Raw genomic sequence first — 25,192 nt, forward strand, 5'->3', positions numbered from 1 at the left:
CTACCAAACATCCTGAATCCTTTCCTCCCGGGACCATTGAGATGCACCGTTAACGTTTCGGCGGGACTTCCTTTCGGACTCTGAGATGAACTTAAAGTGGACAGTGAAACGATTTCTTCTTATGTCGTTTTCAATCTCCCACTTGCTGGTACTTGAGGGTAAGTGTGTCAGCTCTACTTATTAAAATGTTGTAATTGTCTCTTATAAAGTTTGCTACACAGATATGAATATGAACTACATGTAATGCCGTAGAGTCACAAAGCCCTTGAAGTATTACAAGTTATTGTAGAATATTATAGGAGGAACCTATCTTTATGATTTCTGTCAGAAGTGAAATTATTTTATAATCATCACAAATTTATATAAAGCTGCTTTCCTTCCTATTCTTACATATTAACAAGGCATCTAACTGCTACATCATTATAAATGATACAGATTTGAATACCTTAAAAGTTTGGGATTGGGCATTTCAGGATCTTCCTATAGTTATCAATGTGATTGTATATTACATAAATAACATATAACCATTTTGACAGGCTAATGATTTTATGTTACTTGTGTGACTTTGTGTTTAGGAGCTCAGAGCCGACTTTCAGTGGCAGAAGGAAGACTACAGAGGTAAATCAAAAACAGAAATGGAATACATTTTTCTATGTTATTAATAGTGTGACTGAAATATAAGTAATTTTGGGTAAAAAAACAATTGATTTTTCATAGATCATTCTCACACAATACCAGAGGCTGACAGTGATAAATGCATTTGCACTTTCTGCTTCTGTCACTAGGGTGTGTGACAGAGACAGCAACTGAGTGTGTGTGTTCATGCACTTGTGCGTGTGAGGGTTCAGTAAAGAGGAGTTTTGAACCCGAATTCAAGTGGTGTAAAGTGCACTTAAGTCTCCCCTCTGACTGTTTCTTCCCACTAATGTGCATGTTTGTGTGTGTGCAGAAGGGCTAATGCACTCCGGAGGAAACGGGATCTCCTCGGGGAGGAGGTTGGTACACTACACCTAAGAGAACCAGAGGAGGTCAGGGCACCCACATGCGCACAACACCCTAACCCGCACAAAGCTGTCTTTGTAAAGAATGAGACACACTCACTAAGTCATACACTTTCTCCCACTCACCTGACGCAACTTTTAACATACAGAGACAGGTACACTTACGGTACAGTGCATTGACACTGATGCTGTTTAAGCTTGATAATTATTTCAGGATCTACTCTAAGTATTGTTCATTGTTTTCCAAGACATACAGACCGCTGCTGTCTGAGGGTACTCTGTCACGCAGCATTTTACACAACTACACAGCCAGAGATTCCTCTTCAGGTAAATACACTGCGTATGAAATGATCCTAAATGCATTCACAGAAGCTTAAAACTATCATTACCCATTATCCAGTGAACTTGAGTGTGTTCGTGTCTTTCCCAGAATATTGCGGCTGCCTCAATGGTGGCTGGTGTCAGGAGGGCGGTGTGTGTGACTGTGCTCAGTTCCAGGCACTGGGAGACCGCTGCCAGATCAGTGAGTAATAAGTACAGTCAAACACACACACACACCTATATGTCTTCTTTTGGTTTCAGCTCAGGTTTGTCAGAATCTCATCCAACACGGCAGAAATGCCAACAACCTTATGGTTGACTGACAAGCGCCATTCCCGGTATGCAACAAGCCAGCTGGTTAGCATGCTTACAACTTTTTGATAACAGCACAGAGTAACATGTTCAGTTATGCAGGAAATGAGTGTGTGTGTGTATATAAGATTGTTCGTGTGTGCACATCGGACTCTCCAATCATTCAACAAAAATTAATTATACCTGCATTAATTATCAGATTTCCCCAGATCTCTGTCTCTGTCTCTCTTTGTTAATACAAATCCACCATCCTCTACCTCCACACACACACACATACACACTCACACACACTCACACACACTCATAGATTTTACTCTCTACAGTAACAGATATAAAACTACTTGAACTAAGGTAATAGTGAAAGGGCTGAGTGATGGAGTTTCTGGTTTCTATACTCTGAACAGGCTCCTTATAGACTATATCAGGAGATCTGAGGTCAATTATTGTAAAGACATTTTTCATTTCAACAAACTAATTTAGTGTTGACATACATGTTGGAAACATTATAGCTCCTAAGATACCTGTATCTGAACTGAGGCTTTACATTAAATCTTCAATTAGATCATACATAGAAGAAGATTAAGAATGTACATTTTTTATCAAAGATAGCATGAAAGTGGGTCATAACAACAACTATGTTTCTTGAAAAAAAGTAAAAAGGAAAAAATTGAATCCAAGACAAATTATCAAGGGCTCCTCAGCTGTACAAACCAACTAAAATAGACATTTATTTTTAGCAGATTTTTAAGATCAGGCTAATAGAGGTGATGCTAAATATTAAATTAGATTTGGAAATGTTAATTGAAACGTGTATATCTTGTAATTGATTTGTAAAGTATCATCATATATACAAAATGTGCCATTTTGAATCACTATGATGAACCATTCACAGACTGAATCACTATGACGAGCCATTGACTACATTAGAAGGTGTGAGTCACTGTCCCCATCCTCACCCCCTCTGGTTTTTGGCAGCATCTTGCCATAGCCAACTATGGAGATTTACTGTAACAAAGGGCTCTTTAGAAAATTCAGGTATTCATTTTCCACTGATAAGTTCAATGAAATAAAATATGATGAAAGATTTAAAGATGATAAAAGAGATAGGATGTATGATTTGCCCCAGCAGTTTAATAAAATGTCAATTTCTGCTGAAATTCATTTGTGACTCGAAACTAATCTACTTCAACATCACAGCCATCATGTCTGAGTGAACTGCCCATTTTCTTATTAGTACCTAACCAGGGCCAGGATAGAGACGGGATCTGCAGGTCGTGGGGTCAGCACCACTATGAAACATTTGATGGAATATATTTCTACTTTCCTGGAACCTGCTCTTACATTCTGGCTCAGGACTGCCACTCAGCTACACCACAGTACACTGTGTGGGTAAGAGCATACGTATTGAAATTACCCACTGAAATATTTAACCAGTATGTAACCTTTATTTTATTGGGTAGTTTGTTTAAGCATACATGCCAACCGACTATTGTCAACCCCCTTCGAGCTCTTATCATCATATTCCTTTGGTAAGTTTTTAAAATATCTGTGTTTGGCATAGATAATGTTCCCATTGATATACTCAATAATTTTGCAATTGATATTTTGGAGCCCCAGACCTTTTGGAGTTCTTTTATCTAATGTTTCTTTTAAAGCTCATATTAAAAAGCAGATTTTGCTTATTTATTTCAAAGATAAATCTTGTGATATTCTGTATTTTTCTTATTGTCAACAAAATCTATTAATATTAAATCTATTAATTGCCCATACTAGCAAGTATTGCATGTGTAGTCAAAGCCTGATACAGCTCACTCATCTGTGCCATAGACCTCCATTGTTGTCCAAATGCTATTAAAAAGACATCACTGAGCCACACCATTGCACAGAGTGCCCATGTTCATTACCTTGAACATGGGCATTATTTTGAGTTGATCCCACATAATACAACAAATGTGTTCCTGTATGAGTATTGCTTGCTAAAAACTATGGTGCTCAGCAGTTTTAGGGAATTATTAGCCTTTAAAAAAAAACTTTATATTTGTGAGTTTGTAAAAATTGACTACAATAGGAAGGGATAGACTTGAGTCTTCCCTGGGCTGTGGAAGTCTGAAAGTATTGAGAGACAGACCAACACACTGGTGGCCTTTTCATAGGATTTGTTCATAATATTAAAAATATAGAATATCTCCGGTCTTAGCCTGTAAACTGACAAATACTGGTAATTGGTGTTAAACATCACAGCTATTGTAACATTTTTAATTGTGATTAAGTTACTTCGAAATTAAAGTCCTAAAGTCACCAAGTGTTTCTAACTTTGTCTGTCCCTTGTGTCATAAACTGTTTGCTAATCATAGCCTTTGTAAATTAAGTTGTTGCAGTAATTAGAAGTCACACCACAACAGCCTTTTCTGGCTGTTGGTGGCAATGCCATTACTACACAGGTTATAGACTGTAGCTAATCCTTGTTAATACATTTTCATGCTTTTTACACTTTGACCCTTTCTTTGATTCTTTATCATGTGCTCTCTTATCTGCTCAGGTCCACAACAGCAGAGTGTGTGACGGGAGTGTGTATTCATGCCCAAGAGCTCTCAGTCTGTTCTTCCCAAATGAAGAGGAGATCCACATCTCTGGATATCAGGTCCACCAGGGAGGCCGCAGGTGTGTGTGTGTCTGTGTGTGTGTGTGCTTGCTCTACAAAGATATAGAGGAAAAAAGACAGTTAGACTTTAGAGATTCCGAAACAACTTAGTTTCTTAACACCTCATCCACACTGACTGTAAAAACCACAACAGAGAATTTTAAGTATGATTTTTCAAAGAGCTGACTTTTCCTGTCACTTTCTTTGTGTGTGTGTGTGTCTTTGTTTAATGTCAGGCTAAGTCTGCCTCAGACTATAGGCAGTGTGTTTATTGAGCGACTGGCTGATTACCTGCTGGTGAAAAGTGTGTTTGGGTTCTCTTTGGCCTGGGATGGAGGCTCAGGAGTCTACCTGAAGATGAGCGAGGAGCACCAGGGTGCCCCCTGTGGCCTGTGTGGGAACTTCAACCACCTTGCAGGCGATGACCTCACCACTGCCCGTGGTAAGACCGGCCTGACCGGCCCCTCATCCTCTTATCCCTTCTCTCAGCACCCACTCACCACAATTATTATTATTATACACTCAACACTGATTCTGGCCAATTATAGTAGCGATGGGACCGGGAGAGACCAGAGTGGAAGGACAGGGGAGAAGTGATAGTTTGGGTTTGAATGGTTGGAAGGAGCAAGAATCCTTCCTCGGATGACCAGTAATATGAACTGGGCTCTCCCTTGTTTGACTAGTCCAGTGGAGTGAGGATGAGTTCAGAGAAAGAGAGTAAACAAGTAAAATGTCTCTGTTTAATGTGCTGTATACAAATATGTAGAAACAGAAGGAAATTATCGCTTTTGTGTGCCTTTGTGTATGTTTCGATGGTATGGCACAATTGCATTTTTATCTGTGTCTGACAGTCTGTGCATATGTGCTGTGTCCCATGACTATGTGTTTTAGGCATTCGGACAGATGAGCCTGCAGTGTTTGGTAACAGCTGGGCAGTGGACCTGCCACATGAAAGAGCCTGTCCCTCTGTAGACCTTGACTTCAATGGGGCCTGCCAGTCTGAGTCAGACATGGATGTAAGAACCACAGGAACACTCTTTCTTCTCAGTGTTATTACCCAGTGCATACTAGGACTGAAAACTGTGAAAGAAAAGCAAATTAGGCCCACCATATAAACATTTTTACTGCTTGTTGAAAAGTAAAAAAAATTAGCAGCTCTTTTTCATAACTAAGACCTCCAAAATAACCAGGATGGTCCTTGTATGTTAAGTGAGTGCAGTTGTGTTTGTTTTGCTGTACGCTACAATACTTTTCTGTTATTATGTGCTGTGTTTCCTAATTGTATTTATTGTGCATGTATGCAGGATGCCATAGACAAATGCAGTGCACTTCTCTTCTTCCCATTTCTGTCCTGTCATGAAAACATTGACCCAAATCCCTTTGTGGCCAGCTGTGTCTCTGACCTTTGTGTGTAAGTTGAAACTCCCAATGACTATTTAAGTTTTTCCTCCACCATTTTCTCTGTGTTGTTATTGGTGTAAGCCCAGTTACAGTAATAAAGCTACCTTCCCTCACTAGCTACAACACTTCAACTAGAGACTCTTTGTATAGAAACCAAGTTCCCAAAAACATTTTGTACATTTTTAAATTTATTTCAGGTCTGATGATGAGGAAACATTTTGTCGAGCCTTGGTTGAGTACACCAGAGCCTGCTCACATGTCGGATATCCAGTGAGGGAGTGGAGAGACAGCTTCCCTTCCTGTTGTAAGTTACCACTGAAACTCTTGACACTTGGAAAATGGCAGATCAGTACTATTTGAACTGTTGTGTCCCACAGTATATTCTGTATAACGTAGGCATTACACCTACAAAAACCATATACCATCAACAAAAATCTGAATTGATTTTAATCATTAGTTAATTTCATACACAACATGTCCCACTATTATGTCAACATTTATTCCATGCTCATGTTCTGTAATCTGCCTTTGTGTGAAACTCTGTGTTTGTATGTAGATGATGGCTGTGAGGAGAGTTTTGTCTATAGAGACTGCATCAGTTGCTGTCCACCCACCTGTACGTTTGAAAAAGAATGTCTGGGAACCAACCTACATTGTCTGGATGGCTGCTACTGCCCTGATGGTATTTATTTAAACAAAAACTTCCTAATTTCCATTAACTGTTCTATAATTGACCTCTAAACATACTCTTGTTTTCTAATCCTCTTTCCCATAGGTCTTATCCTACAAAATGGAACATGTATCGCTGTTTCTCAGTGTCCTTGTGTTTACCATGGTACTTCATATGTACAAGGACATGTGCTTCAACAGGGATGCAGTGTTTGGTGAGTGTGGCCTTGTATTCCATAGTGAGCAAAAAATGCAGCATTTCCAATGTGTTGTTAACCTGCTGTGCTGCTCTTTTTTTAGTGTTTGCACAGGAGGAGTGTGGAACTGCACTGAGAACAACTGCACAGGTGAGTTTACACTTTTAGACCAGTTAGTACTGAAGAGAAACAAATTCAATATACATATAATAACAAATTCTATATGTTACCACTTTTTTCTCCTTAGCGGAGTGTTCAGTGGTAGGGGACGTGTTTGTGACGACATTTGACGGGAGGATGTTTCTCCAGCCGGGGGCATGTCAGTACGTCTTGGCAAAGAGCCGCAGCAGCAGCAGATTCACTGTCACACTGCAGTATACCACCTGTGCTGAGGTAATGTGCACAATTACTTGCACACACACAGATCAGCCCTGCAGTATCATTTCTAGATGTAACCGGCCCTCCTGTGTTATCTGTGTGTCTCCAGCAGCAAGTGTGTATTCAGTCAGTGACAGTGGTGTTGGATGAAGATGTGAGTCGTCAGATCACTTTGACCAGAGAGGGGGATGTGATAATCGGTGTCAGCCCGGCGCCTGTCCTACCCTATGTTGATGGTACTACTCACAAAAGCTTAGAATGATCCACAGCAAGTTTATACTTAATGCAGAGAGATCACAATGACATAATTCCTCTTTGTACTTTATTTAACTTAAAAATTTAAAAAACCTATCACACCTACCCTTGTTTATACTAATGCCATCTTTGATCATGAGCATTGTTGTTTGTTTCTGGGTATATATAGATGTGCTGGAGGTGCGGAAGCTGACCTCCGTGTTCACACAGCTGAAGGCAGGGATTGGTCTGAGGCTGCATTATGATGGTCGAGGGGGGCGGGTCTATCTGCAGCTGGACAGCCAGTGGCGTGGACCGACGATTGGCCTTTGTGGAACCTTCAATGGAAATCTACGAGATGACTTCCTGTGAGCAAGTACTTCCCACTTATAGATCAATGTTGAAAACAAACTATGTCTGATTGTATTTGTGTGTGTAGGTCTCCAGCAGGTATGATAGAGGGTACTCCTCAGCTTCATGCCAATGCTTGGAAGGTGTCTTCTGCTTGTGTAGCTCCGGTTAACCTGCCCATAATAGACCCATGTGAGATGAACCAGCACAATGGTAATTATGGTTTCATCTTTGTTTTTAATGTTTTGGCCGCATTTGTTTTTTCACCTCGATTAAATATTGGGAAAATGGAAAGGGGGGAGGGTGACCTAAAATCAAACCATGCATCACGTGAGGATGAGAAACTTCATGGGCGTTAATGCCAGCGGCTCTACAGACTATACATGCTGACATCCGTAGTATTATTGATTCCTCAAGAGGCACTGCGCTGTGCAGGTTTTAGCTGCAAGGTATCTCAGCTTGTTCAGATCAGAATTGTGAAAAGTATTAAAATGTGTTTTGTGTGTGGATATGTTCTAGTATTCTATGCATCCCAGTGTGAGGTGCTTTTGGGGAGTGTGTTTGCCCCGTGTCATGGCTACATCAGTCCAAACATCTACCAGCAGCAGTGTCGCCACCAGGCCTGTCGGTGTGGGAGCAGTTGTCTGTGCACAGCGCTGGCACACTATGCTCTCCTTTGCTCCAAACACGGAGTCGACATTAATTTCAGATCACATGTCTCTGAATGTGGTGAGTGTTTAGCCACTAGATTGCTTTTATTCATACTTGGTTGTGTTTCAAATACATTTAAATGTATCACCCAAAATTCACATTCACTGACAGCTGTGGAATCGCACAACGGTAATTTTGCACCTAAAAAATATGGCGCATTGCATTGTGGGATTGCTAGCAGAAGTAGTATGTATGCCTTTGACACAACTTTTTTAGCATATAGTAAAAAGGGAGTGATTTTGGACACAGTGATAGAGTTTGAGAAATTGTATTCTCTTTGGGGTGTATAAAAATGTATATTTCCGTGTGTGTATACAGAAGTGGTGTGTCGCGGAGGAATGCTGTACCACTCTTGTGTGTCGTCCTGCGGGCGGTCCTGTCGTGCTCTGTCTAGCACAGAGACATGTAGCCCAAATGACTGTGCTGAGGGGTGTGGCTGTCCAGTCGGCAGTTACTATGACGACGTCCGCCAGCGCTGTGTGCAACTGTAAGACTTCACCACCTCATATATCATCCTAATGATCATCATCAATTGTCATTTGGCAGAACCGCACACAGAGACAGAAACACCAACACAGAAAGCACCATCATTAGTTAATGTAATTAAAATAATGTCACGAGTTTATCCTCAGGTCTCAGTGTCACTGTTATTCCATGGGTGGCGTGTCACAGCCAGGGGAGGTGACCTTCAGCGCCTCTGGCCCCTGGTGAGTCATAGTTGGCCTTGACCTGCACTGATAAGTGAAAACTTGCTTTGGCTGTTCTCCTTACTGCACACAATGTTAACATCCTTAAACACTTTGTCTGTCTACATTTGAGGAAGCAATAAAAGCTTGAGTGGTTGTCAAATGAGACGTAGAGCACTTAAACTAACCTTGTGTTTGATAACATTACTCTTTCCCAAACACTTACCCTTTTTTTCTCTCCCTTCCTGTCCTCCACCAGCCTGTGCAGAAATGGGAAGATGGAGTGCGTGCCAGAGGAAAAAGGTAACCCCTCCGCACTCCCCCCTCCCTTCAGTTCCCCTCATTCGTTCCAACAACAAAGTGCCATTTCAGGCTGTGTCCCTCTTGCTGAAATCAAGAGCCTTATGTCTGTAGTTGTAGCTTGTTTCCCATGACTAGCTGTTGAAGTTTAAGAGGATGGAGGCATTGATTTTCTTGAGATTGTGTGTGTGTGTGTGTGTATGGTGTGTGTGTGTGTGTGCACATTGTAGAGCCAGATAGTGTAGAGGTCGGGGAGTGTCCAGAGGGGAAAGTGTACCACAGCTGCACCGAACAGAGAGGAGGCGTGGCCTGTGCACCGACCTGCCGTAACCTGATGTTGAACCTTACCTGCCCTCCCAACACACCATGCATCCCTGGCTGTGTCTGCCCTCCTGGGTAATATGAGCCCCTGTTACCTTCCAAAATATTGTTGTGTTTTTTAAAAACCATACCAGTCGATTTTCCAGCCCACTTGGCAAAACATATCGTAATAAAGTGTCTTCCTTCTTTCCAGGTTTCTGTTCATTTCAATATGGTATAAAAATGTACTTGTAGATACTTGAAAAATGAGATCAGTGCTTTGTCAGAGCATTTCTTGCCTGTATGTACCATACCATGGTATGATAATGTCACTTTGACAAAAAATGAACAAATTAGAGAAGTAGATTGTTCACTTAGCTGAAGTATAAATTTTTTAAGTCTTTACAAGTGGATTTTAATATTCTAGTAAAAGGAGCTGACTCCAGAGGCTGCCTGCAAGCTAGGAAGCCATTAGTCAGTAGTCATCTGTAATGAATGGACTAAATCTTGCACAAGCACAGGTATAGTCCTTTAAGGTATGTTTAATCAAGGAAGACTGGCACAGCATGTAGTCATGCTTTTATCAAGGAATTAAAAGCCTTCATCAAAGGTATCTTGACAGCACACAGTAGGGTATCTATTTACTTTCCTACCCTGCGGCATATTTCCCAATCATCCAGAATAGAAACATGCCTCCCATTTACAGGTTACACTTAAAGCAATGGGATATTTGCTCCACAATACGGCTTTTAAGTCAGGTGTTACATGTTCTGTACCTCTTATTTGAGTTTTGTTTAATCTACAAAGGCTGGTGCTACATCATGGGGAGTGTTACTATCCAGAGAATTGTCCCTGCGCCTGGCTAGGCCTTGAGTACCTGCCCGGGGAAACCGTGGAAACGCAGTGTTACAAATGGTATAAGCCCTTATTGTACTCTCCATTTATATTTATCCCTGAATAAAGAAATAATCGGATTCTAACTACTCTCTAACAAGCTGTATGTCAAAACAGATAAAATTGTATCATGCATAGGACAATAAGTTTGCATTTGTGGCGTGAAACTGCACTTTTGTCCCAACTCTGCTTTCTCTTTACTTTTCCCATGTGCATCCCACGTGTCTTTCTCCTCAGTGTGTGTCACCGTGGCTATTTTAACTGCAGCTACTCACCATGTCCAGCTGTGTGCACTGTCTACAGTGACAGACACTACCACACCTTCGATGGCCTTGAGTATGACTACCACTCTGACTGTCAGGTCTACCTGCTTAAAGTGAGTGGAGTGTGGTGTGGATCTCGATGATGTTCGCATTTGGGTAATGCATGTGCAAATAAAAAAAATGTAAAGTAAAGGCCAAATTTATGGATTCAGTTAGGGCACTGAAATGCTAAGCAGATGTGTCAGAGCGCTTGTGATAGATTGTGTGGGAGAGGTGGTATGTGTTTAGGGACAAAGTATGAGCATCCTTCATATTTCCTGGCCTAGACTGATTTGGATCTGGGAATGAGGATCCAAGCTGGTTTCTAATCTTGGAAGAGAGAGTGGTTTTTAATTAGAGCAGATTAAGGTTTGTAGGGGTGTGTGTGTGTGTGTGTGTGTGTGTTTGCACCATGGTAATGCTAGCAGACGTTGGGCAAGCTGTAGCGACACAAAGACACCAGTGTTCACTTCAAACCCCAGGGCTCCTGCGCTCCCAGGGATATAGAATTAGAATTAGTAGAACAGACATTCCAATTCAGACCCGACAGACTGCCGGCCACCACGCAGACTCGAAAAGAATGGGGAAGAGTAGTGTCTTAATAGCCTAGAGTTGCTTCCTCTTCTTGTCACCTCTCAAGTGTCCATTATGACAAGGTTTTCTGAACAGGTAGACTCAAATTTCAACTTTGAATCTGCCATGTGGAGTTTATGTATTGCATTTCTGGTTATTGTGGCTTTAGTTAAGCAGATTTTCTTAAATAAACAATGTGTGTTGTGTTTGTAGGACATAGATAAGAGGAGATGAGGTGACCTGCTTTTCTCCCAAGAGTAGCCTAATATTTTGTGAATATAATCGTCTTCTCCCTCTCACCAGAGTGCAGGAGAAACCGAGGTGTCCATTGTTGCCCAAAACAAGGACTGTTATGAGAGCGGCATTGTGTGCATGAAAATACTGGTTATTCACGTGGGACTTACCAAGATCTACTTCACTGACAACTCTGGCAACCCTGTACGGACTACACACACAGAGTCACACTCAATCAAGCTATGTACTTGTGTGTCTTTCCCTCTCAAAATGATATCTGTTAAAAAATCCACTCATTCATGCTATTGCCCATCTGTTTTTATTGTCCTGCCCTAGAGCCCATCCACTGTTGTGGGTCGAGGGTCAGAGTTTGAGCTGTGGAAAGCAGGCTACTACACCGTGGTCCACTTCTCCAATCAGGACCTCACCGTCCTCTGGGATCGCAAGACAACCGTACACATCAGAGCTGGTCCTCAGTGGAAGGTCTGTACTAGCGGTTCATTTTGATCCTGACAGATTTTTAAAATTGTCCTCAGATGTTCATTGTTATTATGAAAGGAATCAGAAAACATGACTCGGTGTCTGTTCTTTTCTTCCAGGGCCTCCTCAGTGGACTATGTGGAAATTTTGATAGTGTCACAGTGAATGATATGACCACCTCCAGCCACATGGAAGTCAATAATGCACAGACCTTTGGAGACAGCTGGGCCCTGGGACAGGTATGAGTCAGCTCAGCTCCTTTATTAATTCTCCTCGTACCCTCTTTCTGTCTTTGTCTATGTCCCACTCGCTCTTTCACTCCTCTCTAGCTCTCTGTCGCCCCTGTAATTTATGTGTGCCTGTCTCCCTCGAGTCCACTGTGATATTTAAGAGTAATCAGACTCTCAATCACCTTCTGTGTGTGGACGTTTTGTGTGTTTTAGTGTGAAAGTGACTATGTCATTGAGCGACCGTGTGAAGGGGACTTGGGGAGACAGCCATACGCCAAGAGGGAGTGCGCTCTCCTCTACAGCGATGTCTTTGCACCCTGTCACAACGTGGTGAGTACCATTGAACTGATACACACATACACACACATACACACTCATACACAAACGTCTGTATGCAGTGGATGCAGCTGTGGAAAGGTTAACTTGCTTGTAATGAGGGAGTAGGGGTTGGTGAGGGGTTAAGGGAACAATTGCTAACTGATCCCAGAAAGCACACTGTTTCTCAGAGATAAATACCAAATAGCACACCAGATGCAAGGTTACACACTTGCACAGACACACACACACACAGACACACACTTAAATGTTTTACTAAAGTATAGTATTGCTCTATGTGGCCAGCAGATGGAGCCATGTATATGTGCACAGAGGTGACTAGTGGGCCACCACATAAAAACTGAAGCCACCCAGTTCACTCACTTGACTTAAACACTTCCAGTTGAGATGATGCTGATTTTACCTGTTCTGTTTGGAGAGTGGCAAAAGTGCAAGATATCCACTATCCAGTCAAACCAGATACATACAATTTGTGAAAATGGTTCACACCCTTTTTTTTTTTTTACTAGTGTGCTCCTCAGAGGTATTATTTCTCTGACTTCAGGCCAAAAACAAAAATATACATGACTCATATGTATCTTACCAGAAACATGTAGTGAGAAACATGGCCTCGTCCAGCTCTTTTCTAGGCAGTTTTTTCTGTTGTTGTTGTTGTTGTTGGTTGTATTGTAGAAAAAAAGTTTCACACAAGTAAGTAAATCCAAAGGTTAGCAGTTGATCCAAAGGTTTTATCTACAAGATCATGGTTAGATGACACATCCCAGGGTTTTTCCCGAAGACTCCCAAGAGGCTTTGCTTCTCCTGCTCTAGTGGATTCTGTATTCATTCATTCATTCTAGCTATGCAGATTTCTCTTCAATATCAGGCAAGTATGATTTAAAAACACCAAGTTAGCCAAGCATCCCTATTCAAATGATTTTACTGAAGTTTTCTCCACATCCTAATTAGAGAGAAAAGCACCCACCCGAGGAAAATCGAGGAAAATCCACATCTGTGTGTTTTCACTACCAAAGCTCAACTTTCTTGAGAAAAACGCCTAATTTCAGATTCAGAATGTTTGTGTCCTTTCCCTGCGAAGATACATTCAGTTTCTTTGGTTTGCTTATAATTTGCATGATAGGAGGACAGCTATGGAAACTCAGGGACAAGGGAGATTCATTGTGTGACAGAAAATTGCACTACAATACAAAGCAAAATTTGAGCAATCTGTTGTATAGGTATTTGCTTTTGTTGACAGTAAAATGCGTGTGTTAAAGTTAAAGGCGCAACTGTAAGTTTTGTATCAAGAATAACTAGCATGGATGAACAATTGCCCTTTTAGAAGCATGTCAGTAACAATTAAATGCAAGCCTGCTGCTCCAGTCAGGATGCAGCAAACTGCCAAATCAATATTTGTGCTTCTTACATCTTCTAAAATGTTAGAATAGAGATCTAAGTATTGCTGGGATAAAATGCACCATGTATGTGCATTACAGCAGCAAGTGTCAAAAACGCTGAGTCCCAGTTAACCTCGCCTTTGGACAGACCAACTCACTGCTGATGCATTTTGCCTGCCTGTCTGTCATAGGGCTCATCTGATCCCCACTGCACCAGAGGTTGACCCACATTCCTTTGTCCTGATATCTCATCACTCCTTTCCGGTCTGAATTATTGAAAACTACTCACCCCCTAAACAAGACCTCCCCTAGTTTCCCCCAGTGAGATTTGGCCTGGTTCACTTTATGATGGTGTGTGTATATATGTGTGTGTGCTGATGTGTACGTGGTGTTTGTCCCCTCCAGGTGGATGTGGCCTGGTTCTATAGGAACTGCCTGACGGACACATGCAATTGTAACCGCGGGGGTGACTGTGAGTGTCTCTGCACGTCAATTGCTGCGTACGCACACAAATGCTGCCAACAGGGAGTTACGATACACTGGAGATCACCGTCTGTGTGTCGTGAGTATACACACACATGCTCATAGTATGTTAGTCTACTCTGTGTTGTGACCCCTGCTTACCTCTTTGCCCCACTTCCACCATTCCCTCTGTCCACCAACCAGTATACTGCTATCATTTCAGTTACATATTTCTTCCTTTCCTCTATGTCTTGTCATGTGATTACATCTGTGCTATTGACATCCTTTATAACATCTGAATTGTCTTGCTCTCTTTCAGCCTACGATTGTGAATACTATAATCAAGGTATTTATGAGAGTTGATTAATCATTTTCAAAGAGCTGTTTTGTTGATTGTCATTTGCAGATTTTCAAACCTTACACACTCTGATTCCCTGAAAGCTTGTCACCAAACTCATTTCCTCTGTCTCTCACTAACTCCCCCCACAGAGTTAGGTGATGGCCCATTTTCCTTGGTGAGTGCTGTCTATAATGACACCATGTTTGGAGTGAATCGCACCAGCAGCTCAGTGTTTCCTCTGGTGAGAGAGAGACCAGGGCACTTGCCTGCCCCAGGCCTACTGTTCAACTTCATGATCACAGCAGGCCTGCAGAAGGACAGAACATCACGTGAGCATCCATATTCACAAAATTACACAGTGCTACTGTTTTGGTTTTTTTTGTTTTTTGGGGGGGGGGGATAAGTTAACCCCCCATTCGCTTATTTTCCCAGGTGTCCCTGTGGTGTCACTGGAGTCTGCAGAAAGACCAAATTATTTCCTCGTCATGTCAAGGCGCAGCCGTCTTCAGTTGGAGCGCTGGAGTCGAGGGGAAGAGTTCCGTCGCAGAGCAACCTTTATCCAGCATCAGGGGCTGTTTCTGCCAGGTCACACCTCATTCGAGCTTGTCAGCCAACCTGGAATCTTTTTGACACTGACACGCACTGCCGCACGAGCTCAGAGATATGACACCTCTGACAGCTTCAAAGCCAGCAGTAGCTTCATACTGGAGGGTCAGAAACACATGCATGTACCTAACCCACATACACATGAATGCATATGCACATAAATCCTAACTAATTAGATCCTCTCCTCTGGCAGAGAGCAGTTTTGTAATTCCCTACCGTATGATGTGTGAGTGGCGCTATCAGGCCTGTGCGAGCCCCTGTGTCCACACATGCAGTGACCCAGATGCCACACGCTGCCAGTTCCTGCCTCCGTAAGAGCCTTGGTTCATTGACAGTACTCATTATACACCCAATCTAATCTATGCTCAGCTCAAGTGCTTTAATTGTTTCTGTGTGTTACAGTGTGGAGGGCTGCTTCCCACGTTGTCCCAAGAACATGGTCCTTGATGAAGTCACCAGAAGATGTGTCTACACAGAGGACTGTGAGTATAGTTAATGAGTCTTTTGTCTCAAAAGTGCAATAAAAGGCTCAGTTTTTTTCATACAATACATGGATCTAGTCTTGTTGGTCTTGTTGTAATCTTGAATATAATTTTACAAAATACTACATGTGCTTGTAATATTACTTGTCTCATTTAGGTGTGACGCTTCCTCCAACTCCTACTCCCTTTGCATATGTGACGCGGTCAAACAGAACTACTACAGCACCACCACCAACTACAACCACAACAACCACTCCAACTACTACCACTATCACAAGACCTACAACTACGACTACCACAACTACTACCACTACCACCACAACCACTACCACCACCACTAGAGCCACGACTACCTCTTACACTACTGTTAGGCCCACAACAACCACCGCCACTACTACCACTCCCACTACATCAGCCGCTGAGCGTGTCACCCCTTCATCCGCCCCATCTCCATCACCCTCTGCCTCGCCCACAACCCCCACCATTCCCTCGACCCCTTCAGAGACAACCACTCTCAGTACGACCATAATGACGCCCACCCAAACTACAGCAACCACGATGATCACCACAGTAACGCCCTCTGCTGTGCCCACTGAGACCACTACAGTGCCCTCCACTTCTTCCCCTCCTTCCCCTACTACTCTTGCTTCCACCACCTCTCCATCCTCTCCTACCTCCACCACTGTCACCACACTGTCAACACCAGCACCAACATCCCCCATAACCTCCACCCCACCTCTTCTAACCTCACCCACCACACAGCCACCGCCCACCACGGTTATCACAACCACATCAGCCTCCACCAAAGACACCTCTGTCCCTGAAACCACCACCAAAACAACAACCCCTTCTCAACCTGCACCAACTAATACAACCATAACCGTAGAGACCACCACCCCCACGGACACCTCAACAGTTGCTGTGACAACCACAGCACCGCTACCTACTACCATTGAGCCCACGACTGAGCCTGTAACTACAGAAATAGTCACAAGCCCCGACACCTCTCCAATATTAGAGGAAGCATCAACCACTCCTCCATTCCTCTTGCCCACTACTCGCTGTACAGTAAGTGTCGCTATTGCTGTGTTGCCACAAACACACATGAACCCACTGTTCATGAACATACCCACAAGATAAATCTATGTGGGTCAAGATAGTGTGTCCTGGAAATAATTGCAATGTTTTCAAAAATAGGGACAGTTATATTAAGTAATTGAATATGAACATGAATGGGTTTATGTATAGTGTCACGAGTGTTTATGTGCTCCATTTTTTGAAATGTAATTATAAAATACTGAATTTGCTACTCCTAGAAATATTAGTATGAACATTAAATTGTTAAATGTTTTTACTATTCCTTATATATATATTATACAGTACATAGAGTATACTAATGATTAGTATTCTATACAGTATGTATACTATATACTGTATAGTATATAGTATATAGTGTGCAAAGGGCAATGAATATATACAGAAACGTCTTTGTAAAACCAAAGTTGTGTGTCTCTGCAGCCTCCTTACTCCTACCGTATAGATGAGTGTGCAGAGCTGATCTGTTTCAACGGAGAGCTGCTGCTTCACAACTCCTCTCTTCATTGTCGCTTCAACACCACCCAGCCCCAGTGCAGTCTGCTGGGCCTGCCCATCCTCATCAACACAGACCCCTGCTGTCCACAGTGGCAGTGTCCATGTAAGTCTGGTTGCTTTACATTAAATAGCATTGATAAGGGAAAACAGATGGTCAGATGGTCTGTGTTGTATTTTTTTGATACCATTGCCTTTTTCAAGGTCGCTGCACTGTGATGTCAGACCTGCGTGTGATCACGTTTGATGGCAACAACGTGGCCCTGTATGATAACGGCTCCTACATTCTGGTTAACCTGCCGAGAGAGACTATTATCGGCACCGTGGAGAAATGTCCAACCAGCCAGGTAACAAGCCAGGCAATGGATAAAATCTTACCTTCAAACCTCTAAAAACTGATCTTTGCTTTCAGTGAATTGTTTTGTTTTCTTTTGTAGAGTGTAAACTCCATCAGAAGAACGGTGAGCACAGTCCCTTCTTACCTATAATACAGTTTTATTTGCATCAGGATCAAAAGCTGTTATCCCTCCAATAAATATTGTCTTGCATTATTATATCATCTAATTTCTCTTCCCCACAGAGTCCTACAGGTGGAACATCTGGTCTGTGTTTTAAGAAACTGAACATTACTACCTCTTCCTACAGAATCATTATCAACCGACTGGATCGCAAGGTGACTGTCTTTACCTTATTCACCACCAAAGGTTCAACTTATCCCACACAAGTAATGAGATTTTTGTATGCATCTGTGCCCATCTGTCTTTAGGTGTCAGTGAATTACAGGCCTGCCAGGCTCCCATTCTCCCGTCACAATCTTTATGTGGAAGACACAGGCAGTATGTACCTCATCCATACACCTGGTGGGGTCAGCATACAGTGGTATCACAGCACTGGTATCATGGTGCTGCAGTACATCACACCTTATAATGCATCTGTGCCCACCCGAGGCCTGTGTGGTGAGTCCACAAACACTAACACACACCAGCTTTGTTTCCATCAACACCAGCCTCATTTATCTAAGTGCCAGCTCTTAGCACCCAAAGGCTTAATGTCTAAACAGCGGCATCACTTTGACTTGAGTCGTTATGTGATATGACAATTTGGAGATGTTGAGAGCCATTTGGTTTAATTAGGGAGTTTCACACAGACATTATCTCATTCTATGTTTATATTGCTCACTGTCTATGGAGCAATAAAACTGACATACACACATACACCGAAATTCTGTCTGCCAGGTTGTTGTGATGGGAACCCGGAGGATGACCTGAAGCTGCCCAATGGCACAGTGGTCAGAGAGGTGGGAGACATGATGGTCTTTCTGCAGGCTTGGAGAGTTCAGACTACCGATGAAACCGAACACACACGGAGGGTTGGAGACAACTGTACCACTGGGGACTGCTCCACCTGTCTCTCCATGCTCCGCCAGAGAGCCTTCACGTCATGCCACAGCAAGGTAGCTGTAGTATTCACAAAAATGTACAGTATTACAAGCTTGAACATAAGGCAGGTGTTTGGTTACTTTGCTGTTATTTCAATGCAGCAACAATTAATTGTTAATTTATTGATTGATACAAAAAACTGTTGAAAAATCAACAGATTAATCATTAATGAGCGCAAAGTTGTTACAACAGTAAACTGGCACAACTTGTAGCCCTACATGACTTTAGCCTGGTTGTGTGTTTTCAGGTGCCTCCAGAGCAGTTCTGCGACATCATGTGGGCGGGGGACCTACACTACAAGGATCACCAATGCGACTTTCTGGCAGCTTACGTGGCAGTCTGCTACACACATCAAGTCTGCATCAGCTGGAGACGACACAACTTCTGCCGTAAGGAGACACGCATGTACGCAGATGTACTCGCTCATGTTTCCTATTTGCTCATGCATAAGTGCCTGTCATCCTGTAGCGCTGCGGTGTCCCCCTGGCAAGGAGTATCAGCCATGTGTGAGCACCTGCACCAGCCGCACCTGTCTAAACAGAGAGTACTATGAGGAGACCACCTGCTCCTTCATAAGAGAGGAGTGCGTGTGCCGCAGTGGAACCATCCTGCACCGCGCTGACTCCCCTTACTGTGTGACAGAGGATCGCTGTGGTGAGTGAAATAGTAATTACACACCTTTTATAAGGAGCACTGCACTGTCAGAGAGACTGAATCTAGGAATATCCTTGGTGTATTAACTTGGCTGTGGGTTATCTAGTGTGCACAGATAATGAAGGTAACCCTCGGGCCCCGGGCGAGGTGTGGAATGGCTCTGCTCGCGGCTGCTGTCTATACAAGTGTGTGGAGAACGGCTCTGTGGTGGCTGTCGAGCCTGACTGCAACTCTGTCCCTACACCGCTGTGTGAGAGGGAGGGAGAGTATGTATTAGATGTGCTGGAAGAAGGAGCCTGCTGCCCAAAGAAGATCTGTGGTGAGTTTAAAAGTTAATTTGTTTAACAAGCAAAACTTTTAGTTCTAACACGAACCCATGAGAGCTGCTTTTAAGAAATGATGGTTTCATTCTGTCCTTTATCAGTTATGTTTAAGTTTCTCTTTCTCTAATAATATTACATAGCTGATGGTTATCCAATACTGTAGCTTACCAGTATCCTCAAATTCTTAGAATACTTCAGTTGCTTTTCTCTTGAAAATCACTAAACCACTTAATTATCTTTCCTTTCCTCATCCTCTTGCTCCTTTACTCCATGTCAGAGTGCAACATGACCATCTGTGACAGTGAAGCTCCACCTTGCGATAATGGGAACCGACTTGTGATTGGTTACAGCGCTCTGTCCTGCTGCCCAGAGTATCGATGTGGTGAGTGCAAACTTCCATTCAATTTTCCACTATTCTCTGCAAAGTGTAGACATCTTGTAAACTTTGGTCAGAACTTTTACTCTCACTAACCACTTTGCTGTAACTGGTCGTCCTCAGAGTGTGACCCCATGGCGTGCCCTCCTGTCTCAGCCCTCGACTGCAGGGAAGATCAATTTTTAGTGGAGGTCAGGGGGGAAAGATCCTGCTGCTACTCTTACCTGTGTGGTAGGTTTTAATTGCAGTTCAAAGGCCATTTCTAAACTGACAGGCTCTGGTATGAGGATGTCCATCTGCTATGGCTCCTTTTTTGACACCTTCATCAATTATAGCAGCAAAACTGTAAATTTGTTGTTTGTGTTTTCTGTCTGTGCAGTGTGTGAGTCATGTATTGAGCCCATTCCAACTTGCTCACATGGAGAAATCCTGGCTGTGGATCTAAACACCACCAATAGCTGCTGTCCACAGTACCATTGTGGTAAGCTGTGTGTGTGTGTGTGTGTGTGCGTTTTCTGTCATCAAAGTCATGTTCATCCTTTTTCCCATGTGTTTCAGTGTGTGATGTCAACCTGTGCCCTGAATCATCTGTGAGCTGTGCACCCGGCCTCTCTTTGGTTCAAACTAATGTCCCTGGGCATTGCTGCCCACAGCACCACTGCGGTACTCACACACTCTTACACACACACACACACACAAACACCACAAGCACAAAATTACACTCTACAGTATTTCTTCCTGGCATTAGTGAGTTGATAATTGAAGCTGTCTCAGAAGTTGTTATGCCTGTCACATATTTGCATAAACTTGACGCTACCTCTCTCTTTAACTTTTTCTCTGTCACTCCCAGAATGCCAATGTGATTACAGCTCTCCCCCCATCTGTCAGGTGGTAAGTCAGCAAAAAGCTGCATCACAAGTCACTGTCTAATCAGTTCTTTGCTAGAAGGAAGAAAAAGTGAGCAAATTCAGTTAAGTCAGCACTCTGTTTTCCCTCAGGGGGAGGTGCTGGTTGAGGTCCCAGACAGCAGCACCAACTGTGGCTGTCCTCAGCATACATGCCGTATGTGTAATGCAAGCATGAAAACACACAGACACACACCTGACACAAGTGTGCCAATAAATGCTTTAGACATTATTTCATTCACTACTTCATTCTCCTGGCACTTAACCTACATATTTACCATTTATCACATACAGTATAATTATTGATCCTATGTTTATGTGTATGTATGTGTAGAGAAGGCAGAGGTGTGTCTTTTCCAGGGGGTGACAGTGCTGGGACCGGGCCAGTCTCTGGTTCAATACTTTGAGGGAGAGTTGTGTTATACTGTCCACTGCCTGCATCACAGAGATCCAGACACTGGCTTCTATGCCATGGAAATCACCTCTGTCAACTGCACCCAGAAATGTGGATCAGTATGTATCCAACATATTTAACACATTTTGATAGGTCTCATTGTCATTGTAACAAGCATTTCTGTGATTTCATCTCTTTAAACATAGCTTTTACACACTACGTCATCTTCTACCTGTACTTCATCTTTTTAGCACCAGGTGTATATACAGTCCACGGACCCTCAGGTGTGCTGCGGCTCCTGTAAAAATGTCTCCTGCACTTTCACCAATGAAAATGGAACAACAGAGCTTTTCGCTGTAAGAGTGAACACATCCACATCCATATGTGCTAAATGCTGTTTTCAGAGCAATACTGATTCTGATTGCGTGTACAGGCAGGGAGTTCCTGGGTGGAGAACTGTACACGTTACGACTGTATGGAAACAGCAGTGGGAGCGGTGATACTCGCCTCTGGGGTGGTTTGCCCGCCTTTCAATGACACAGAGTGTATTCAGGTCAGGACCTCTAATTGTACTATAGGGTAAATATGATAACTACAGTCAAACTGTTTGTTCTCTACATGAATAATAACATTAATAATTACAATACATAACTATACTGTATGTTCTGTGTTTTTTTTCTGTGTAGAATGGATGCATAGATCCGATTTTTTTCACCTCCCAAAAAATAAAGGTCTAATGTATGATCAAAGATGATAAAATTAAAAATACAATATAAGAGATGAACAATATGTTTAACTTCTACTGACTGTACTGACTGCTCATACTTTTTACAACATTTCAGATAAGACAATTTAAACTCTTACCCTCTAATAAAGACTGGTGAACAATTGATTAATTTACTCTTACAATGTGTTGCAATGTTTGTTTTGTACTCTTTGGAGTCTTTCCCAGTCATCCCACTCTGTTTTTTTTCTACTCTCTTCTTGCAGAATGGCGGTGTGGTTCAGAGTTATGTGGACGGCTGCTGCAGGACATGTAAGTCTCCAAATTTATTAGACGCTTCTGGTTATGCTTTCAGCTGTCAATCAAAAGGGTGAGCGCCTTGTTGCCTGGCAGTGGATGGGCTTATTGGCTGAGTGGTTGGGGGTGTGGCCTGTTGTAGAGGGTGGAGATAAAGCCTGTTGTTGGCCTATGACCACATTTCCCACAATCCCTGGCTTTCCCAGCTTTTCCCCAAATTTTCTATTGACATATGCAAGAGCCAACACAGCTCAAGCTGAACTAATATTTGGTGGAAAACTCAAGGAAATAATAATAAAAAAATGAAATAGAATGATAAAATATGATTGCACTCAACATTTAAAAGTCATTACTACGTCAATACATAACCTGCTTCCAAGTTCTGTGGACTGTTCTTTATGTCTGCTTTACAAAATTACACTGAGTAATAAGACATTTCCAGGTTGTTTGAATTAAACCTTTTTAAATGCATCAATAAACATGATAACATTTTCTCTCTCTGTGGATTCAGCATTGCAGCCTCGCCCGCTTGCCTGCTTTAGCAGTGACTTTGCATTTTGGCCAATCGGGGTGCCCCACGGTGAGCGTTTTACCAGTGAGAATGCAAGATGGTGCAAGGGCTGGTGTTTGCCCTGCTGAGCTGCTCTTTGTAGTACATCAAGTGACTGAGTTTCTTGGCTGGCTGCCCGGAGTAAGCCAAAAAAATAAAGAAGTAAAATCCATGTGCATGCCAGCTGCACTGATTCCCTCCTCTGTTTGTGTGTGACATTCAACTGTGTTCTCCGCATCAAACGTAACCTTGTGTGTGTTCTCCTGACGTTCTTTGAACCGGACGGCTGCGGTCCTGACGATGCTCCCAGGTTCTGGAGTGGGTGTTTTACCATTTACCGTTATTCCTGTAACCCCCACTGGTAGTACTAACTGTGACACAGGTACCACCACCTTGCACTATTCCCTCCTACAATGATTCTTTGGCATCTTGACTCTCAGTGACTCATTCACTTTCATTGTCAGGTTTTGTGTTGGTGTGTGGGAAGGATATGTGTGTGTGAGTCTGTTTTTGTGTTTGTGTATCTGTCTTTTCCATTTCTTCCTTTCTCTCTTAAGTCTTAAAACACATTATAAGATAACATTTAACCTTGCATAAATCCCAATTACATATCCATCAGTGTGTGATGTTGAATAGAAAAAGATAAGGCTGGATCAAATGAAAGTGTTAATACCTGTTCTTAGCCAAATGAGCTCCACTGTAACACATGAGACGAAGCTGGAGATAATCTAGTCCTTTCATTCATTCCAGCCCTGCAGAGTCCATTTGACTAGCTTTGATTGGCTTGAAAGTAAGGTTAAGTCTAGGTCAGTAGCCAATAAGAGAGCCAGATCTCTGCTGTGAGAACTGTGCCCCGTTGTCAACCAACTGTCAATCAAAGCGAGCTCCTACTGCTGGGCAACAAAGAGCCCTGCTCAATAGGCCTTTCAGCGTTTGTGACTGACAGGTCTCAGCAGTAAAATGATCAAAGAGTTTGTGTGTGAGCATATGTTTGCCATTTTTTGTGTGTGTGTGTGTATTGTGTATGTTTAAACTTGCATCTTCAAAGGTATGGTGTGTTATAGTGTAATGTGTGTTAGTGATGTGTTTACTTGGGAATGTTATTCTGTGTGTCCATCCTTTTTTGTGTGAATATGTGTGTAGGTAAAGAGGATGGTAAGACATGCAAGCGGGTGGCAATTCGGACTACCATTCGAAAAGATGACTGCAGGAGCAATGCACCGGTGAGAGAGAAAAAAAAACATGCAAGCACAAAATGGGGAAGCTGAGAAAAATGATGCGCTTTATAAGAAAATACTTACAATTATGCATCACCTTACATCTCCGGCCATCACCCTCTCTCCCTCCTCTTACAGGTAACAGTCTATTCTTGTGATGGGAAATGTCCGTCTGCCACCATATTCAACTTTAACATCAACAGTCACGCCAGGTTCTGTAAGTGCTGCCGCGAGAGTGGACTACAAACCCGCTCAGTCTCGCTCTACTGCTCTCGCAACGCCACAATCGTGGAGTACAACTTCCAAGAGCCTCTGGACTGTTCCTGTCAATGGAACTAAGTAAAGGGTCCAGCCATAAAAATAAAGGAGAGCTTAAGGGATAAATGGGGTTACTTACAGTGCTTACGGACAAGCATGAAAACCAGCCATGTTTCATTTTGTTTGTCATAATAGTACACATTACAACACTGAACTTGTCCTAGTTGTAACAAAAAGATACTGAAAATAACTGATGTAAGTGGGAGATTGTTTTCAAGTAGTTTGTCTGCACTTTAGTCTTTATTTTCTTCAAGACCTGCTGTGCCAATCCAGTCAGCTTTTTAGTGCTTTCCAGTGATGGTACGATGATAGACTCGTATCCCTCTGTGTATTAATAATTGATATCATGTTGACACAGCAGTTGTTGCATTTTTACTGCATATCTGCTGTCAGGTTCAAACAATGTATATGCATTTTGGTTTGTCTTAGATCATTGTAGCCTTTGTACAAATGAATGTGTTATACGATGTTTTGCTTCCTTAGAAAAGATTAATCAGATTCTACAATGTGTTTCTAAATGCTCTCTTTGTAGTTTCTTTATTTTGAAGTAGATTAGGTGAATAAATGATTTAACAGTCTTTCTTGCAT

At 42.5% G+C, this 25,192-nt stretch overlaps 1 protein-coding gene across 1 annotated transcript; it reads left to right on the top strand.

Annotated features, from left to right (window-relative positions):
- The first annotated feature begins 76 nt into the window (after positions 1–76).
- otogl (otogelin-like) lies at positions 77–25,182 on the top strand. The gene is made up of 59 exons (XM_042411530.1): positions 77–158; positions 576–618; positions 950–995; positions 1,250–1,328; positions 1,432–1,524; positions 2,869–3,023; positions 4,174–4,295; positions 4,512–4,717; positions 5,167–5,291; positions 5,580–5,686; positions 5,874–5,980; positions 6,233–6,358; positions 6,452–6,560; positions 6,646–6,692; positions 6,790–6,935; positions 7,030–7,156; positions 7,345–7,522; positions 7,594–7,718; positions 8,025–8,234; positions 8,535–8,703; positions 8,849–8,923; positions 9,162–9,205; positions 9,433–9,598; positions 10,310–10,417; positions 10,634–10,772; positions 11,575–11,709; positions 11,842–11,988; positions 12,105–12,224; positions 12,429–12,545; positions 14,333–14,489; positions 14,709–14,735; positions 14,879–15,058; positions 15,162–15,440; positions 15,529–15,646; positions 15,738–15,817; positions 15,975–16,885; positions 17,336–17,513; positions 17,612–17,754; positions 17,845–17,868; positions 17,988–18,080; positions 18,174–18,363; positions 18,643–18,860; positions 19,094–19,235; positions 19,315–19,500; positions 19,607–19,819; positions 20,101–20,205; positions 20,323–20,430; positions 20,579–20,680; positions 20,758–20,862; positions 21,050–21,090; positions 21,198–21,261; positions 21,439–21,617; positions 21,750–21,854; positions 21,932–22,051; positions 22,489–22,534; positions 23,031–23,099; positions 23,380–23,451; positions 24,213–24,292; positions 24,425–25,182. The coding sequence occupies exons 1-59, from the start codon at positions 86–88 to the stop codon at positions 24,623–24,625; spliced, it is 7,980 nt and encodes a 2,659-aa protein (XP_042267464.1). The 5' UTR covers positions 77–85; the 3' UTR covers positions 24,626–25,182.
- Positions 25,183–25,192: the final 10 nt, after the last annotated feature.

Source organism: Thunnus maccoyii, chromosome 5 (genome assembly GCF_910596095.1).
Source record: "Thunnus maccoyii chromosome 5, fThuMac1.1, whole genome shotgun sequence".
NCBI lineage: Eukaryota > Metazoa > Chordata > Actinopteri > Scombriformes > Scombridae > Thunnus > Thunnus maccoyii.

Excerpts from the sequence above, each read along its gene's own strand:
- otogl (XM_042411530.1), top strand. The coding sequence starts at position 86 with ATGAACTTAAAGTGGACAGTGAAACGATTTCTTCTTATGTCGTTTTCA. Across the intron at positions 1,525-2,868 it reads GGGAGACCGCTGCCAGATCA|TACCTAACCAGGGCCAGGAT; the intron begins GTGAGTAATAAG and ends TTTTCTTATTAG. Across the intron at positions 12,546-14,332 it reads TTGCACCCTGTCACAACGTG|GTGGATGTGGCCTGGTTCTA; the intron begins GTGAGTACCATT and ends TGTCCCCTCCAG.